This window comes from Heterocephalus glaber, unplaced genomic scaffold, assembly GCF_053883595.1.
Source record: "Heterocephalus glaber isolate CG9 unplaced genomic scaffold, H.glaber_assembly_v1.0 deba00001572, whole genome shotgun sequence".
In the NCBI taxonomy this organism is placed as follows: domain Eukaryota; kingdom Metazoa; phylum Chordata; class Mammalia; order Rodentia; family Bathyergidae; genus Heterocephalus; species Heterocephalus glaber.
The window spans coordinates 18,439,708-18,459,526 of record NW_028258357.1 but is presented as its reverse complement, the minus strand read 5'-3'; the positions used below and the strand labels follow the sequence as shown (position 1 = coordinate 18,459,526).

General features: G+C 39.9%; 1 protein-coding gene across 23 annotated transcripts in view; it reads right to left on the bottom strand.

Annotated features, from left to right (window-relative positions):
• Positions 1-19,819, bottom strand: part of Ano4 (anoctamin 4) — a 366,091-nt gene that overhangs the window by 279,738 nt on the left and 66,534 nt on the right. The window contains exon 1 of one of the 23 annotated variants that reach the window (XM_087192684.1): positions 2,964-3,905. The exons of the other annotated variants lie outside the window; for them this stretch is intronic. Within the exon in view, the coding sequence (XP_087048810.1) occupies positions 2,964-3,057 (94 nt within the window). The 5' untranslated portion in view covers positions 3,058-3,905. Of the gene's footprint in view, positions 1-2,963; positions 3,906-19,819 lie in introns of those variants that run through there. 23 annotated transcript variants of the gene reach the window in all.

Genomic DNA, 19,819 nt, shown 5'->3' with positions numbered 1-19,819 from the left:
GCTCAGGAGTGGCTGCTACAGTATTATTATTTGCACTGTTTAGGGTCAGGAACTCTTCTAAGCAACAGTATAACTACCTAATTCCAATTCCATGCATAAAGCTGCAGGCTAATGAGGCTGAAGCCAGGACAAAAAAATGTAACTCTGTCGTCTGACCTCAACCTCACCTACACTCTCATTCCTCTGATAGCCACTCCTCAGCAAAACTCGCAGCTTAACTTGGCTAATCTTTAGCACACTCAAACATTTCTGTTCCCTTTCATTCAGTTGTATGGTTTTTAAGAAATTGTTGTGCTTGTTTCCAATGCTTTCTATTCCATTTATATGCATTATTGTAATTATGTGACTTTTTAAATTGAGTAATATCAAAGTGATGTGAGTATAAAAAGAGAGTTGGTATTCCCCCCAAAAATATGTTGAATGCTTTGGAAACAATAAGGTTAAGTCACATATACAAAAACATTGCTAAACAATGAGGGAACTCATAAAACACTAGAACAATTCATAAAAAGCTAGTTGAACTCTGCACTTTGTTTTCACAAGTATCTAAGTCCTAACAGGTAATGAATTACAAGCATGGTTTATGCAAGAAAGAAACGCAGAACACAAACTAATATAGTGTTTTAGTGTTACTTGAAGAAGAGCCCTTGGCCCCATACCAACAGATTAACAAATCAGTTTAGTTTATATGTTAGGTTAAAATAAACTGTTCTCAAAGTGAATAAACTATATTGTCCTAATTATTTCCTCATTTAAGCATTTTGTCACATTGACCAATTTACAAGTGTACCCCAGAGCCAATGTATATTAATGTATACTTTGAGAGGCTTCTATAGCATAAACCTTAAAGAACTCTACTAATGCCAACTTCAATTCCACATTGAATTTTATATTTTTCAAGGTGCCTACAAAATAATGACAAAGGGAAGCTGACAAGTAGTTACACTTCAAATCTCTTAGTTCAGGAACACTGTTCTTAAGTCACTCCCCACAAAATAAATACCTAGGAACTTTCTGTTCCTGAAATAAGAAGTTCTAATCTCTAACTTTAAAAAATAAAATTTACTTAACAACAACTGAGCTTAAAGGGATAAGAACCCTGGATACATACCCAGGAAAGAGGAGACAATCATCATTTCTAAGAACATTATAATTAAAAGGCTTAGAAAATGCATAATATTATTAAACCATGCATTATTAAAACCATGCATCTAAAACTGGAAAATAAGTTGATAACCTTTCTTGAAATGTTCACAGAAGATTAAGTACAATATAACACTAACAGTTTAATAAAAAAAACAAATAACAGACTATTCCAATTTATCCACTTTTATTAGTAGCCTTATTTTAGCACTACTTCCTTTCCTTTCTCCTTCATACCCATTCCATCCTTTTTTATACCCAATTCCAGACATACTGAATCTATCTTCTACTCATTTCTTAAAATTTACTCTGGACTTTGCTGCCATTAACCTATTTTTCACTTGGTCCCGAGACCTCATTTCTAAACTGAATTACTCCCACAATCACCTACCAGAGCTACCCACATCCAGTCACTGCCTCCTCCTTCCTACCGCAAGGCCTTTGTATAAGCTGACCCCTGTATGAAATACTCTTTTTCTACCCTGGAATGGTGAATGCCTACTCATCTTTCTGATCTTCACATAAATACCATCTTGTCAGAGAGGTCTTTCCTAACACATTAAAGCTTCCCCAGGCACTCTGCCTGCCCTTCGCCTCTTATTGTTCTTAGCAATAACCACAGTCTGGAATTATATGTAAGTATTGATGTATGTGTTTACTGCCTGTGTCTACCCATTGAACTCTAGGTTTAATAAGAACAGAAATTATAATGTATTTATTCACAGGCCGGGGTTTAGCTCAGGGGTTCTGCCGCCTGCCTCACAAGCACAAGGACCAGAGTTCAATCCCCGGTACCAAAAAAAGGAGATGATATAACATATTAATTCACCATTTTATGCCCACCAGTTATCAATGTGCCTGGCATACACTAGGTGTGCAGTATATATTTTTAAATAAATCAATGCATTAACAAAACCATATTGTGCCATGTGGTTAGTACCATGACATACATATATATATAAAGATAGCTATATATAAAGATATATCTTTAATGCTTTGGGAAAGCTAGAAGAATTATAAGTTGAATTAAAGAGATTTTAAAAATTGAGTTTGTTCTCTTCAAACTCTTATCAAACTTCTCTCTCTCTCTCTCTCTCTCTCTCTGTCTCTCATAATGAGGATCAAACTCAGGACCTTGAGCTTGTGAGGCAGGTGCGGTGCCACTGAGCTAAATCCCTGGCCCTCAAACTTTTCTCTTAACATCAATGGATCCATCTGCCAATCTGCAAGAGCTTTTTCTACACACAAGTTGAATAAACAGATCAAAATATCGTGGTTTATTACAGCATTATTATTTAAGTATGGAACTTTTTTAGTTGTTTACTGTTTCGCAGGGGTAAACATTCCATTTTGTCTTCAAAAGACTTTTATGATGGCTGAAAAAATATAAATAAATGCACACACACATTCACAATGTTATTTGCTGCACAAAAAGTCTTACTGAACAATAATGCCTCAAGTGTTCTTGTTTCAAAACTAGTAAATCCGAATTATAGTTTACAGAAAATCAGAATTACCAATGATACACCATTATTTTAATTATACTTGCAAAGTATGTGTATGAACGTAGGCTTATAAATATTTGCAACAAATTTAACCCAAATAAGAAAGTAAATGACTGTATAGTAAATTAAATACCATGGGTATTTGTGAAATATTAAAGATTATGTACTAAATGCTATTAATTAATTAATGATTTGGAGAACCCTAGTGATACCATGGATACTGTCTATACAGTATACTCATAATCGTCTATTTACCATCCAGTTCTAAGAACAAATCAAGGTCTCAACAAAATCAAATCAAGCTCTCGGACTTACCAAAGTCAGTGACTGTGCTGCGTTGCCCTATCAAATACTGGCCGTGACAACTCTGAGAGCTCAGGGAAGCTAAACGACTTGCTAAGAGGCTCATGGAGACCCTTAAATTCAGCTTGTTACATAGCCAAGCTCCATGCGCTAGTGTTCCCCAGATGGCCAGCCTGCATGAGTCACATTTGGAATGATCTTTCCATACTGCATTCCTCTGTGCCCAGAATAACTGCTCATACTTCACCCTCTCTTTCAGAACTCCAGCCCCTCCAGGAATCCAGGTGGCCCTTTTGGGTGCATCGAGTACATTTCTTGTTTAAAACAATCTCAGAGAGTCACCTAATCCACTAAAAACACTCCCACAGGCCTGCTCCGCCAGCGAGTAGCTGTCTCCTTGGCCCGCAGGCTCACACCACATGGTCATTTTGGTCATTTCAGATGTGCTGCTGGCCCTCCGTACACACAGGTTCCAAACCTGCAGATTCAACCAACCTCAGGCTGAAAATTTTATTTTAAAAAATTTCCCTGTACTGAACACATACAGACCTTTATTCTTATCGTTATTTCCTAAGCAACACAATATAACAAGGACTTAAATAGTATTTACATCGTATTAGGTATTATAAATAATCAGAGACAATTTTAAGTATATAGGAGGATATACGGGCTATATGCAAATACTACATCATCATATATAAGGGACTCGGACTCTCTGATTTTGGTATTCTCAAAGGTCCTGGAACTGGTTCCCCATGGAGAGTGAGAATCTCATGTTCTCCAATTCTACCAGGGAGGGGGGCATACGGAACTCCAGGTGGGCTCCTTTCACTTGTTTTGGGGCAAGAAATGAGGACCCTACATGCTCACCAGGGGTCCACCTTCAACTTCAGACACAAGATGGATAACAACTAATGCTGGTAAAGTTCTTCCCATATTCTGCACGCGTAACTAATATGGGAGAACTTATTTTACTATTCTTGACCTTTGGGATCTGAGCCAAAACCAAGATAGACAGTTTCACTTTAACATCTTGTTAGATTTATATCAATAAAAATATATAAGGACTAGAGAAGAACAGCAGTGTTGCTTTTTTACTAAAAATTATTGAACTCTATCCTTGAAAGGGGTGAAATACATATGTAAAATGCACTTCAATTTTTCTTTTAAAAAGTCTGTCTTTCTATATTACATAAGGCACAACAAAAGTTCCTGGGAAATTCATGATATATATTATGCAATTTTGTAGAATAAAGATCTTTTTTATTTGGTAGAAGAATCAGGATATATACAAATGCAATCGGTCAGGATTATAATAAACTACACAGCCAAGTATCGCTAAGAACAGGGAGGAAAGTTATGCATAGAGGCTGGCTTGACACTTGAGGTCAACGCAAAAGCTAGAGAACCAATCTAGAGCAGGAACAAAAAGGCTCTGGCCAGGAGCTAAGGCTTGGGGGCTGCTTCTAGGGGGACAGTGAGATGGGATCACTGGGGCAGGACAGTGATGGCAAATCTTTCAGAGCTTTCACTGATAACAAACAGCCCACTGCAACAGCATGCCACAGTTTCACTGTCACGGGGTTGGGGTAACCAAAACTATGGTTGGTGAATGGACCGAGAATTAGGTGACTGGGCTCTTTGCCCTGGTCCTGAGTGGGATTTACTGACCTTGATAATTCATTGCATGTTGCCTGCATCTCACTTTTGTCTTCTGTAAAATGAATTTTCAAATGATATATGAAGACAACAATGGCCCTTGTCTACCTCCCATAACTATTATAAGGACACAATGGGACAAAGTGTGTGAAGTGTGCTGGAAAATGCAACATAGCATTAAGAGGCTGGCAGAGCAAGGCAGGCTCAAAGGGGAAACAAAAGCATGGCCTTTGCTCAGAGGGATTTGAGATGCTAATAAGATATTAGGCTTAAAATAGCTTAGCCTGACAAACAGAGACGGAGAATCTATAGTAGGATTTAAAAAGAGCGAGTGTGCTTGAGCAACCAGCAGAGACACAGTCAGTGAAACCTGCTAAAGGCTGCAGCGAGTCCAAAGGACTACAAATAAAACAGTAGCTTTAACATTCTGACCCAAGGCAGGTCCTGGAAATCTTTGAATTTCTTGGAAAACATCAATATAGTCACATACTTTGTGACTACTTTACAGCTATTCCAAAAATCCATATATGTAAAAGGAAAAATGATTTAATTTTGTTCATGTAGCACAGATCTTACTATGGATTGGTTGATACCACTACTTCCTCTACTCATTCTTCAACATCACTACCAAATACCATCACCATGACTACCAATATGAATAAAAAACACCCCATCACCACCAGCAGTGATCACCCACTGCTATCTCAACACCACCAGTGACCACGACCACCAATGTATCACCACCAACTATCCTGACCCCACCAGCAACACACACACGTGAGCACACATGCATGCGCGCGCACACACACACACACACACACACACACACAGTGAGAATGGGAAACTTGGTGCTTATGGATAGGTTTATCCCATGGACTGTAGTGATAGCTTCACAGATGTATACTTATCTCCAACCCATCAAGTTGTATACACTAAACACAGACAGCCTTTATTACATCGATCATACTTCAATAAATTGGTTTTTAAAATAGCTAGCATGCTATGTTTAGCAAATGTGCAAAAAAACAAAGCTATTAGACTATAAAAAAGAGCAAGAACCCTAAATATATGGCCAAATACATTTTTTTATAAAAAGTAAAATTTACGTATTATTCTAAGTGTGCTTTAGCTCTGTCCTCCACCAAACAAAAGTAGAATATGCAATGAATTATAACTTTCAAGTTTTTGAGGACCAAGTAAATAATTTTAGAGGCTGATTATTTCAAACCCCAAATTTTGAACTGTAATGTTTTCAAAGTAAAAAAAAAAAAGAAGAAAGAAGAGAAAAACCAAATTCTCATAAGAATTCCATTCTTTCATTCTCAGGCTTAGTCAACATTTTGGAACAACCCTGCTTTTTCCTGTTGGCCAACCTCAAGCTCCACTCTATCCATGGAAAAATTTATATAGTTTGTTTTTCTCCTCCACCTCATATCCAGCCCACTTCCCTGCAGCATTTCACCCTCATGCAGCCTCTGCTTACACTGCTTGTGTTGAATAGACTTTCACTGCTCACACTGCTGGGCCCTCTGCAAGGAAGCATCTCAAATTGCTGCTCTATTTGGTGCTCAGGTGGCTTCTACCCCTGCTCCATGCACAGAGCTAAGACCTGGGCATAGGCAAGATGGTCTTGCTGTGCTCGGTGGAGGAAAGAATGGTTGTAAACAGGGAGGGGGTGAGGCTGAGCATACAGCGCCGACTTTGGGAACTGACGGCCTTCCTGACTTTGCCAAGAGCCGGTGTGTACACCTCTCTCTACCTGGGAACAGCTGTTTAAAGCTCGGAAGTGGATTGCCCATTCATGTGAGCACCAAAGAGGTTGCAAACAACTTTCTATGGTGTAATCTTGGCCTAACTGCTTGGTTCTCCCTACGTTCCCCTTGGAAATAAGAGAATTTCAACTGGCTACTTGGTCAAAAGTCTTTGCTGGGCAACTCAGCTTATTCAAAGGGATGCTGACTCCAGCTCTCATTTGACATTTTTAGAACAAGGTTCTCCCTAACCAGCCTCACAGAATAGTTGTACTTTCGGACCTTATTTGCCAGGGACTAGCGCCTGGCCTCAAGTTCAACATCAGTGATTCTCAGAGTCTGAGTTGGGAAACGATACCCAAAGAAGATTGCCTGAAGGACAAAACTCCATCCTCTTTTCAGATCCCTGGCTCAAACCAGACCATCAGAGAACTTGTATCTGCCAAATACTTTCATAAAACCTTGCCAAATATTTTCATAAGGTTTTGCTTTCAGGCCATGCTATTAACACAAGTGGGTTTTGGGAAAATGAGCCTCTCAATATTTAATAACTTTCATAACAAAACATGGTGTACTCTTTAATGGGATTCCTGTAAGAAACTCCTGTCTGATACCAATGCCAAGATTAGTTAGAATGATCCTGAGTAACTAATTTATCTTTATACCTTCAAGGCTTTTACTCTTCCCTCTGGCTGGAAGAAAGTTAAAAGGCAAAGTTGTGGCCTGAGTATCTTTAGGTCATTGGCATGTATTTCAACTGCATTCTTGATTCTAGTTGGTTTCCAACTTCTTCCTTACCTCTGATCTACTTTTACTTCATATTAGTATGTGTCCATACACATTATTATGTATGCATAAGATATACATATAAAATATAGATACATATCGAGCTTTCTCTGCATCCATAAAGGAAAGAGGGCCCCTGTCTTTTAAAATATCACTTGATTTTTAAAAGCTTAAAGTCATGAATATGCTCTAGCTTGTCACATAAAATCAAATTATAAAGAACACAAGTAAAATTATTAGAGTCTCCAAAAGCAATTCAAAACTAAATGAAGTACAGAAGTATTTAACCAACAGAACAACGATAACAATAAAAACCAAAACTTGTTTCTCAGTTCAACCACCAGCCACTTTTTGAGTTCCTCATTTGTGCCAGACACTGAGTGAGGCAGAAAGAATTAAAAGGAAAGCAAGAAAGATTCAGGATTCAAAGACAGCTCCAGTCTGTGGAGGGGAGGAGAGGGACCTAAGTTAGATGTCACCAGCACAACTGATGATAAAAGCCATGGCCACTGACAGCCACCAGCTGCCCCATCACTGTGCCCTGGGTAAAGCTCCAGGGCACAAAATCAATTTTGCAGGTCAAACTGAAATCTATATGAGCAATCTAAAATCCTTCAAGAGCTGGGGTCTGGCAAAGGGGACACCTATGTGGAATCCATAACTGCCCCCCCAAATGAATTTTCACTTTCTTGACATAACACATCACATCAGTTACAGAAATGTCATTTGGAATTGATACTGCTGCATCATGCATAGGTAACTTTCAAAGGTAAGGGAATGTTTCATAACCTTTTAGTAATGGAGAAAAGTACTCTGTCTTTAGGACGCCCTTTTGCTTGTTTTAGGTAAAAGCACTTGGATACAGTGTCAAGCAATTTATAGTGTTCCGCCATGTTGAATTTATTTCCCCCACACTCTCAAGATCCATGCTCTGGGGTCCTTTTCCAGGCCCTACAAACTCTTCCTCTCCCATGTTCAGTCTGGCCAGGCTGCCAATTTCTTCTATTATTAGGGCCATGATTGCTATTTGCTAAAAATTATCAGGCTCTGAAATTGCTTAAAGTTAAATTAAGCACAGCCAGTTTATCAATTTTATTGCTCAACACCCTGGACACCATTCATAGACTTCTGATTCACCCTGTTTGACATAGCCTCCCAGCCAGGCAGTCCCAGGACTTCTCTGCGTCATCACTGGGCACAATCGAGTGTGGCTCATGGGTCCGTCAGTGAATGCGAGTTACCTGGCGAGAGCTCAAGGTGACCCCTCGCACGCTGGCCCTCCTGGCTGCTCTTGCTGAGGTCGCCAACCCTGGCCACATTTCCCTTACCTCCCTAACAACACTGAGTATTTCCCTACCTCGCGTGTGCTCACCTCAGCCCATCTTCCCGCCTCCTTCCAGCTCCAGCTTCAAGATAGAGTCCGAACCCTGACTCCTCTCGCCACCCCCAAAGACAAGGGACTCCTGAACCCAAGACGCTGCCCTGGCTCCCGCCTCACTCGGGACATCTCAGCAACCCTGCCCTCTGTCCTCTGCTCCAGCCTTCCTCGGCCTCCTGATGGTTTCTCCATCGGACAGTCAAGGCTTTTGGGGCCTCTGCTAGCCTCTGACATTCTTTTCCATGACCTGGCTCACAGCCCCCTCGTGCCTCAGCTCTCTGCTTAAATCTCACCCTGCCTGTCAGGGTCCGCCCTGACCAGCAAGCCCATTGCCACCCTCTCTCTTCCCCACGCTGGGCTGCATTCCGCTTGGCCCTTCCTCCTCTGCACACCCTATGCACCAGCGTATCAGGATCTTGTTGGCATCAGCCCTGCCTCGGTTGCAGAAGTGAGCAGGGCGCACTCTAGTCTGCACATTGCCCCACGCCCAGCACCTAGATCGCTCCCCCTCGTGGGGCTGATTCTAATCATTAAGCGCTGCATGAATCTGTCACAGGGCCCTTGGGCCATTGGTATAACACCACTGCCTTAGTCAATAGGAAATAGCCTTTCACCGGGTCCTCTCTTGTCATCCTAATACTCTTGATTTCATATGCATGCCCTTCTAGTCTGTCCTCTGTATGAATACCAGACTGATACCATCTACAGCTGGATTTGTCTCTGTCTAATTCATACTGTTCTTCAGCGCCTACAGAAGATAGTGCAACCTTTATTGTATGTCATGTGAGACAACTGAGATCGACTGGCTAAGCTGCATCTCCCATCAGAGACACACAGGCTGAATTACTTGTCGGTTGGTGCCCCAGTGCCTTTGCACTTGCTCCTGTCTGTCTGGAGCAGCCTCCCCTGCTTTGTCCACCAGGTTACAACTCATTTAAATGGTCCCAGTTCAGATGCCACCTCCTCAAGGAAGCCCTCCCTGATGCCCGCCCAAACAGCCTTAGGCCTCCCCCTCATATCCAAATTTGTGAAACTCCAAATTCTCATACTTTCATGAAAGTACATTATTTTGTTTTATTAAAATTATTTGCTTCCATTTCTATCTCCCAATGAACTTCTTTTCTTTTTTTTTTTTTCTTAAGTCCTCAGGATTGAACTCAGGGCCTTTGCACTGAGCTATGTCCCCAACCCTTTTTATTTTCTTATTTTGAGATAGGATCTCTCTAAATTCCTAAGGTGCACAAGTGGACTTAAATTTACAATCTCCCTGCCTCAGCCTTCCAGAGTGCTATTATAAATGTGCAGCAATCCGCCCTGCTGCAGGCCTCTTTACAAAAGGGACTGGGTCATATCAGTTTCATATACCTAATGTTCGGTCCATGGTAAGAGCTCAAAAAGTGTTTCCTGAGTTAACCAATAGCCACACGGATTAATATAAGACAATGATGCAGAGCATTTTGCAAAAGGATTTGATGCTCTGAATTTGGGAGTGTGAAAAATATTTATCAGCAGTTCAAAACATGGGATTTTAAAGGAAGGATAAAAGAAAAAAAATGAGTCAATCACATCTATCTCTGCAAATATTGAAATTTTCACTCTTCTCTCCCAGGTCCTTTAATCTATCGTGTGTGAAGAACACTCTCATTCACATCGTGTTCCCTAAATATTCTTGGAAATATAGGAAGACTAAACAAGCATCTGTGATAAACCATATCAAATACTGCAAATTATTTATAGAAAATTACTAGGAAAGATATATACGAAGAATACTTAAACACCCCACTGAATTTTATAAAATAAGATCTGAGTAAGTGAGAATTATATACCCTGCTTGGGGACAGAGTGGTTCAATACTACAAAGAATTGGCCCTAGATTAAGCTATATATTTAATATAACCCTTCCTCCAAAACATGATTTTTTGGAGCTAGATAATATCTAAAGTTCTTGCAGAAAAATAAAGATGTAAGACAATCTAGGGAAATGTTGAAGCAACAAAGCGGGGAACAATAAGAGGACGCCAGCCATATCAAACGTAAAAATACATGAACCTGGGAAAATTAACACAGTGTAGAATTAGTCCACAGACTGATGGTCAACAAAAGAAAGCAGACTCTCCAGACATGTTTCTGACTACATTAGGGATTCAATGATGCTGGTATCCTTCTGTCTATCTCTACTCTGGCCCAAGTAATAGTTGTTCTTTCTCGAGAATTTCCACGTAGCAGGCACATTGCTCAAGAAACATTTGGGGAAAGTTAGGTACTTTGGGGGGAAAATAAAATGAAACTCATTGACTATTAAACCAGGGTATGTATGAATCAATTAAATATGTTTGCTATTTATGTAAAAATAACATCTTAAAAATACAACAAGAAATTGTGGAAAATGAATTTTATGATCTCACAGTGGGTTAGGCTTTGCTCATTATTATACAAAACCCAGAAACTACAAAATAAATATGACAACTTTAACTGCATATAATTTTTCAAAATTTCTTAGGCTCCAAATACTAAAACAATATTAGAGACAAATGACAAAATAAGGTGAAATATTTGGTGGAAAATCATCAGAAGGAACTGTGAGTATCAAGAGCTCCTAAAAAATCAAGATCAAAGTTCAGTTTTTTAAAAAGTGAGCTTCTAAAGCATAAAAAGAAATTTAGTACACGAAAGAGGAAAATACTGAACGGTAAACATAGGAAAAGATGTTTAAATTAAATTATGAGATGCTACTTTGACCCAGAAAATTGCCAAAGGCCAAAATGTTTGCTAGTGCCCTTCGGTGTGAGGAAATAGGACTGCCATTCAGTGCTGCTGGGAGTTTAAGCCCAACCCAGCCAACTTCAGTCAGTGGCAGTTCAGCAGAGCTGTGAAATACACAACGCCGTATGCCTTGTAACCCGTGCACTCTACTTTCAGATATTTTGCCCACAAACTTATTGGCACATAACTACACTTCCCTAACTACCTATTCTCATCACACCAATCCCATCTCCTTCCAGGAAACTTCAAGCTATACTCTGGCAGTTGTCTGTCTGGACTATGCAGCCATCCCTCTCCACTATTAGCAGAGAAAGGAATCCAGGCATAGTTACTGCCATCTTGATTTTCCCTCTCCCCTCACTTTTCTCTTTTCCTGACAGAAAGCCATTTAATGAACCTCTTCCTGAGACTCCTGTGGCCAGCCACAGGGTCCTCTGGTTTTACTGTTCCGTACATCACCACGGTACAGACTTAAATCTAAGTAAATTCCAAATTACAATAAGCGTCTACGAGATTGATAACAAAATATTAAATCTCTCCCAAAAGCTTTATGATAGAGCTTCGGGGTTGGCGTGCTACAGCTCCGAGTCCAGAGGAGACCTCCAGATTGGCGCACCACGGCTCCCAGGCAGAATGAGGCTTCCGGGTAGGTGTGACACAGCTCTGAGCCCAGAGGAGGTGAGCCGCGCTGGGCGCCAGGAACACAAACCCCCCTTACCTCCCCCCTCCCTGCGCCAAAATGAGAAGACAGGTAAACAAGCCACAGAACCAGACTGCCAGATCACCTACAGCAACCCCAAAGGGAAACGAGATGGAACACTCTGATACTCAACCTCCTGGACTCCATGAATTAGCAATGAAAGAGGATCTGGAAAAAATGAAATCAGAAATAATTTCTCACATAACAGCAAAGATTGTGCCCATAGTGCAGGACATGATTAATAAATCTAGAGAAGATACAGATAAAAAAATAGAGGAGCTGAGGAACATGATGGAATGCCAACATAGGAAACAAATTGAATCCATAAAACAGATGCAAACAGATTTCCAGGAGATTAAAAACCCCATTGAATGTCTATGCAGCAGAATGAGCCAATGTGAAGACAGAATTTCAGATATAGAAGATAAGATTGCAATTAGTAACCAGGAAAATAAAAAAATTCTTTAAAATTTTAAGGGACCACAAGAAATCAATCCAGCAGCTGCTAGACAATGCAAAGAAAAATAACATAAGACTGATTGGAGTCAAAGAAGAAACAGGAGAGAGTGCAGATGACATAAAAACACTGTTTACAGAAGTGATGGCAGAAAACTTCCCAAGTAAGGGAAAAGAATTTGACATACAGATAAGCGAGGCATATAGGACTCCAGCTAGCCTTGATCAAAAAAAATGTACACACAGGCATATAATAGTTAGGATTCCAGAAATCCAACAGAAGAATAAAATTCTACAAGCAGTGAGAGAAAAGAAACAAATCACATACAAAGGAAAGCCTATCAGAATCACAGCACACTTCTCAGTGCAAACTCTCAAGGCAAGAAGAGCTTGGAGTGACATGTTTCAAGCCCTAAAAGAAAACAACCTCCAACCTACATTGATGTACCCTGCAAAACTATCTTTCAAAATTGATGGTGAAATAAGATTCTTTCATGACAAAGATAGGAACTTCATGAATACCAAACCAGCACTCAAAAAAATTTTAGATGAAATCCTAGGAAAAGACAACGAGGATCACAACCCCAGGAAGCCAAGCAGAATGAATCCATCAGGCATGACAAGAAATTAAAAGCAAAGGGGGAGGATCAAACAAAAAGAAAAAGTCATGACAATGATAACTCAGTACATATCAGTTATAACCATCAATGTTAATGGTCTCAATTCACCAATCAAAAGAAATGGACTGTAGGGGCCGGGGATTTAGTTTAGTGGTTCCACCGCCTGCCTTGCAAGTGCAAGGACCCAAGTTCGATCCCTGGTACCAAAAAAAAAAAAAAGAAATGGCCTGGCAGAATGGGTCAAGAGGCAAGATCCAACAATATGCTGCATATAAGAAACACACATAATTCAAAAAGAAACTCATAGACAGAAAAGTAAAGGGTGGAAAACAATACTCCATGCAACGGGAACCTGAAAAAAAGCAGGAGTAGCTATCCTCTTTGCAGACCAAGTGGATTTCAAACCCACATGGATTAAGAGAGACAAAAAAGGACACTATATCCTTGTAAAGGGAACAATCCAAGAGGAAGAGATGACAATCATAAATACCTATGCACCAAACACTAGTGCACCCAACTATAGAAAACAAATACTAATGGACATGAAAAACCATATAAGCACTAATACAATAGTAGTGGGGGACCTCAATACCCCACTGTCACAAATAGATAGATCAACTAGACAAAAACAAGCAATGAAATACTAGAACTCAATCAAACTATTGAAGATATGAACCTAACAGATGTTTACAGTGTTTCACCCCACAAAATCAGAATACACATTCTTTCCGGCTACACATGGGTCATTCTCCAAAATAGACCACATACTCACGCATAGAACATATTTAGGTAAGTACAAAGGAGTTGAAGTTATCCGCTGTATATTATCAGACCATAGTGCGATGAAATTGGAGATCAATAGCAAAAGAAACTGCAAAAACTTCATAAACACATGGAAATTGAACAACACACTTCTGAATAACCAATGGGTCAAAGAGGAAATTAAAGAAGAAATCAGACAGTTCCTTCAAATAAATGACAATGACAATACAACATATCGAATCTATGGGACACAATGAAAGCAGTCTTAGGAGGGAAATTCTTAGCAGTGAATAATCATGTTAGGAAAACAGAGAGTGCCCAATTAAAGAATCTGATGCTGAACCTCAAGCTTCTAGAATGAGAAGAGCAGGACAAACCCAAAGCTCATATAAGGGAGGAAATTATAATGATCAGAGCAGAAATCAATGCAATGGAGACTAAGAAAACAATACAAAAAATCAATGAAGCCAAGAGTTGGTTCTTCAAAAGATTAAACAAAACTGACAAAAAAAGGAAAGAAAAGGCCCAAATCCATGCAATTAGGAATGAAATGGGTAAAATTACAATAGACGCAGCAGAAATCCAGAGAATCATCAATACCTACTTCCAGAACTTATACGCCAATAAGATGGAAAACACAGAAGAAATGGACAGATTCCTAGATATGTATGAATTACCAAAGTTGAATGAAGAAGACCTAAAAATTCTAAACAACCCAACATCAATCAATGAAATTGAAATTGTAATTAAAAACTTACCAACCAAGAAAAGCCCAGGTCCTGATGGCTTCACTGCTGAATTCTACAAGACATTTAGAGAGGAACTACTGCCACTACTGTTTAAACTCTTCAACGAAATTGAAAGGGAAGCAATACTGCCAAAGTCATTCCTGGAAGCAAACATCACCTTGATCCCCAAAGCAGAGAAAGACCCAACTAAAAAACAGAACTATAGACCAATCTCACTAATGAACATAGATGCAAAAATCCTTCATAAGATGCTGGCAAACAGAATGCAGAAGATCATCAAGAAGATCATACACCCTGATCAAGTGGGATTCATCCCAGGGATGCAGGGATGGTTCAACATACGCAAATCAATCAATGTAATACACTGTATCAATAGAGCCAGGGACAAAAACCATATGATCATCTCAATAGATGCAGAAAAAGCATTTGGCAAAATCCAACACACATTTATGATAAAAACCCTACAAAAAATCAGAATACACGGTCTCTACCTCAATCTGATAAAAGCCATCTATGTAAAACTAACAGCCAATATCATACTAAATGGTCAAAAACTGAAATCCTTCACACTAAAATCAGGAATAAGACAAGGATGTCCACTATCACCACTCCTGTTCAATATAGTTTTGGAAACATTAGCCAAGGCAATTAGACAAGAGAAAGAAATAAAAGGAATAAAGATAGGAAATGAAGAAGTCAAATTGTCATTATGTGCAGATGACATGATACTCTATATAGAAGACCCCAAGAACTCTACCAAAAGTCTTCTAGACTTAATAACCAAATTCAGTCAAGTAGCTGGATACAAAGTCAACACACAAAAATCAATAGCTTTCCTCTACATGAACAAATCACTGAGAGAGAAAAAGGGCAAACAATTCCTTTCACAATAGCATCCAAAAAACTGAAATACCTAGGAATCAACCTAACAAAAGAAATCAAAGACCTCTTCTCTGAAAACTATAGCACTTTGAAAAAAGATATTGAAGGGGATATCAGAAAGTGGAAAGACATCCCTTGCTCCTGGGTAGGAAGGATTGACATAGTGAAAATGGCTATACTCCCCAAATTGCTATATAGATTCAATGCAATCCAAATTGAAATCCCAGCAGCATACTTCATAGACCTTGAGAAAACAATCCAAAAATTCATTTGGAATAAGAAGAGATCCAGAATAGCAAAGGCAATTCTAGGTAACAGAGACATGGCAGGGGACATTACAACCCCCAACTTGAAACTATACTACAAAGCTACTGTGATAAAAACAGCATGGTACTGGTGGCAAAGAAATAGACCTGAAGACTAGTGGAACAGATTGGAAGATGCAGAAACAACTCCAGACACACTCAGCCACCTTATCTTTGACAAAGGAGCCAAACACCCTCGCTGGAGGAAAGATAGTTTCTTCAATAAGTGGTGCTGTAAAAATTGAGTTTCAACTTGCCAAAGATTAAAACTAGACCTATATCTCTCACCATGCACTAATCTAAAATCAAAATGGATTAAAGATCTAAATATTAAAACAGAAACATTGAATCAGCTGGAACAAAGGTTAGGTAGAACTCTTCAAGACATTGGGGCAGGAAAAGATTTTATGAACAAAACCTCAATTGCCCGTGAACTAGCACAAACAAGCAATAAGTGGGATCTCTTCTTACTAAAAAACTTCTGCACAGCAAGAGAAATCACCAACAGTGTGAAGAGACAACCCACAAAGTGGGAAAAAATTTTCACCAGCAGTCCCTCAGACAAAAGTCTACTATCTCGAATCTATTAAAAACTTTAAAAAAAAATCAGACCTCCCAAATTTAAAGACCCAATCCAAAAATGGGCATCTGAAGTGAACAGACATTTCTCACACAAAGAGGTAGAAATGGCAAATAAACATATGAAAAAATGTTCAACATCACTGGTCATTCGAGAGATGCAAATGAAAACAACACTGAGACTTCACCTCACTCCAGAAAGAATGGCTGCTATCATGAAATCAACAACCAACTACAAATGCTGGCGGGGCTGTGGGGAAAGAGGAACCCTGCTCCACTGCTGGTGGGAGTGTAGATTGGTGCAACCACTGTGGAAATCAGTTTGGAGATACCTCAAAGAACTAGGACTGGAAGTCCCATTTGACCCTGCTATTCCCCTGCTGGGTATCTTCCCCAAAGAACTAAAAGAATCATACCACAGTGATATATGTGCACCCATGTTCATAGCATCACAGTTTGTAATAGCTAAAACTTGGGAACAGCCCAAATGGCCATCAACAGGAGGCTGGATCAAGAAAATGTGGAGTTTTTTTTATAAAATGGAGTACTACTCAGCCATCAAAAATGAGAAATTAGAGACATTTATTGCTAAATGATGCACATTGAGGCAATACTCTTAAGTGGAATAAATAGGACACGCATGTGTAAATACCGAATAGTTTCTCTAGTGTGAGAAACTGAAAGTATAAATAAGGACTAAAAGGTATAGTAGATAATGTGAAATAGGAAGAAAAAGGGGCAAAGGGGAGGGGGAAGTGGGAGGGGTAGAGGAAAGGAAAGAAGGGAATGGAATTAATATGAGAAAATGAAAAAATGGAAACAAAGTCTTTGTAAATAGGGAGGAATGGAGGGGTTGAAGGGAGGGCAGGGGAAGGGGAAAAATAAGAACCAAGAGAGACTATGTAAAGGTTCATATCTCCAATGATGGATGTCATTATATTTTATACCTAAAATGTACCAATAAAAGGATATATAAAAAAGCGCTTTATGATAAAGTCATTAATCAGAAACATGAAGAAGGAAGTATGGTCATAATCATGAAATGAAATCTGCTAAGCAGGAAAATGTATGCACATACCTAAGAGCAACAAATAATGACAGCGAGTTAACAATTGAGAGGAAACATAACCACGCTGCAGACTCTAAGCTAAACATCCTGCAGGTATTATCTCATTTTTTCACTCAAAATAACAACCAAGGAAGAATGATGAGTTGCCTTCATTCTCATAACTGAGGACAATGATACAAGAAGAGACTAAGGAATCTGCCTACCACTGAGGGAATGGCAGGACCGTCAGCCCCTGTACCACAGCAGATGTTTCCCTCTCAATCTGAATTCTTTTCCAAGCAAGGGAGAAGGTATAGATCAGAGCTTGCTTGTAGTAGAATGGAACAGTAATACTGAATTAAAGATCACACAGAATATAGAGTGGGCGATTTTGGAAACCCATAAGTACTGCTTTTGTCTAGTCTCCATTTCCATTAATCAACTCACCTAGGAATCAGAGGGAATCAGCTTTTGTAAATTTGCTCACTGTCATACATGTCTCACTGGCCTTAAACTCCCCCTGTCCCCTTTTCCCGAAGAGGAACCTCCTTGCCAAGTTTCCTGGGGGTTCGCTTTCTGGCCCATTTCCATCTGCTGCTCCAAGTGACCTGTGCTCTCTGGCCATACCCAGGGCTGCAGCTCCCCTACTCAAACCCCCCAGTTCTCCCAGAAGAACACCCCAATCTCATCTCAGATTCAAGTGAGAGGCAGATCCGTTTCCATCCTGAGTTCTTGGACTAAATTCTGACAACTTGGCCCTTGCAAAAAACACTCATGAGCGTGGATGCTAGCCTCACTTTTCCTTTCAAACAACTCAAGAAGCAAAGCCCTGGTTCTGATTTTGGTTCACAGCACCTCAGTCATCCAGCAGCTGCATTTGTCTAGGAAATAAACCCCACAAGATTGTGACCTATGACACATTCATCAAAAAATAAATATTAAGATGGTAAGGTAAAAACAATAAAAGAAGAAAAGAAACAATGGAAATATAATGCATAGGTTCAATGAAGCTACAGAAAGCCAAGTGTGAAGACAGCCGTGAAAACACTCTTCGCCTTCGCATCCTCCTGGGTGGTTGTCACCATCTGACAGGCTTCGCGTTTGCTAATGCACTTGTCTCTTTCCATCTCCCACTCCTGCAGGCTCGCCTGCTCCTTGAAGGCAGGATGTTGGCTGCTTTGATCTTTGTTATTTCTCATGCCTAGAACATAGTATTTGTTCAAGAAATACTCCCAAAACAAGCACATGAACAAATCAACGAAGGAACCATGTATCTTACCATTTCTTAGTTTTCAAGCAAAACTTATTGGCTCGCATGGCCTGGACAAATATTTACAGATATTCCTCCAAACTCTTCAACCTTCACAGGTGAATCTCAAACTGGATGGTCATCTGATCGGATGCTGAGATACACAAAATTACCAGCTCCACATTCCCTAAAAGTATCTTTACTGATTCTTCAGGGAAAAGAGAAAGGAAGGAGGAGGCATAGCTGAAGTCTCCTTGGAGAGGAAGGAACTGAATCTATTACAAGGAGGATTTTCTAAGCTTATGCATGCGTATCCTACTGGTTTATAAAACACCTGTGCTCCTTGTAAATAGCACAAAGCTAATTGCCAAAGGGGACAAAAAAACATAACTAACTTATTAGCAAGAAAGTACCAAAGGGCCCAGGGGGTTCTTCATGGGCTGGACGGTTTCACAGGCATCTCAGTGACCACAAGCCTAAATTCTCTCCAGGTCTAAACTGACTGATTTAGCTTAGAATTCCTGGCTTCATTTCCTTGCGATGACTGTGAATGTCAAAGTTACCCTCGAGGCAAAAGGCAGGGATGAGAAACAAATGTCTTATGAATTATGTCCTTCCCTGGGAATGAAGAGTTTGGATTAAATTAATCCTAAAGAGAGTTTCCAAAAATGTCCCATTTGGCCTTTTCCAGAGTCTATTAATTAGCCCCCCAATTTTCAGCGATAATAAAAAGCATTTAGATCTTCTGATCATATTCTTATCTCCCACTTCTCAAGGTTCCTCACCTTCCACTGCATTGCTCGCCTCCTCCCTCCTTGGTGATCCCAGTACAAACCCACTGCTTCTTCCTCTTCCTCCTCCTCTTCCTCCTCCTCTTCCTCCCCTTCCCCCTCTGTTAACAGTGGAAAGACAAGAGTCTGGGAAGGTGGAGTAGCTGGAGTACGATCCTACAATCTGATGGGCGTGTTGATAATCAGGTGGTTTTGCCAGGTAGGGTGGCACATGCCCGTAAACCCAGCACTCTGGAAGGCAGAGGAAAGAGCATTGCAAGCTCAAACCAAGCCTGGGCAATTTGGTGACTTGGTGAAACCCTGTCTCAAAATAAAAAATAAATGATAAAAATTAAAATAAAAAAATAAATAAAAGGGCTGGGGGTGCAACTCCTGGTACAGGCCCTTCCC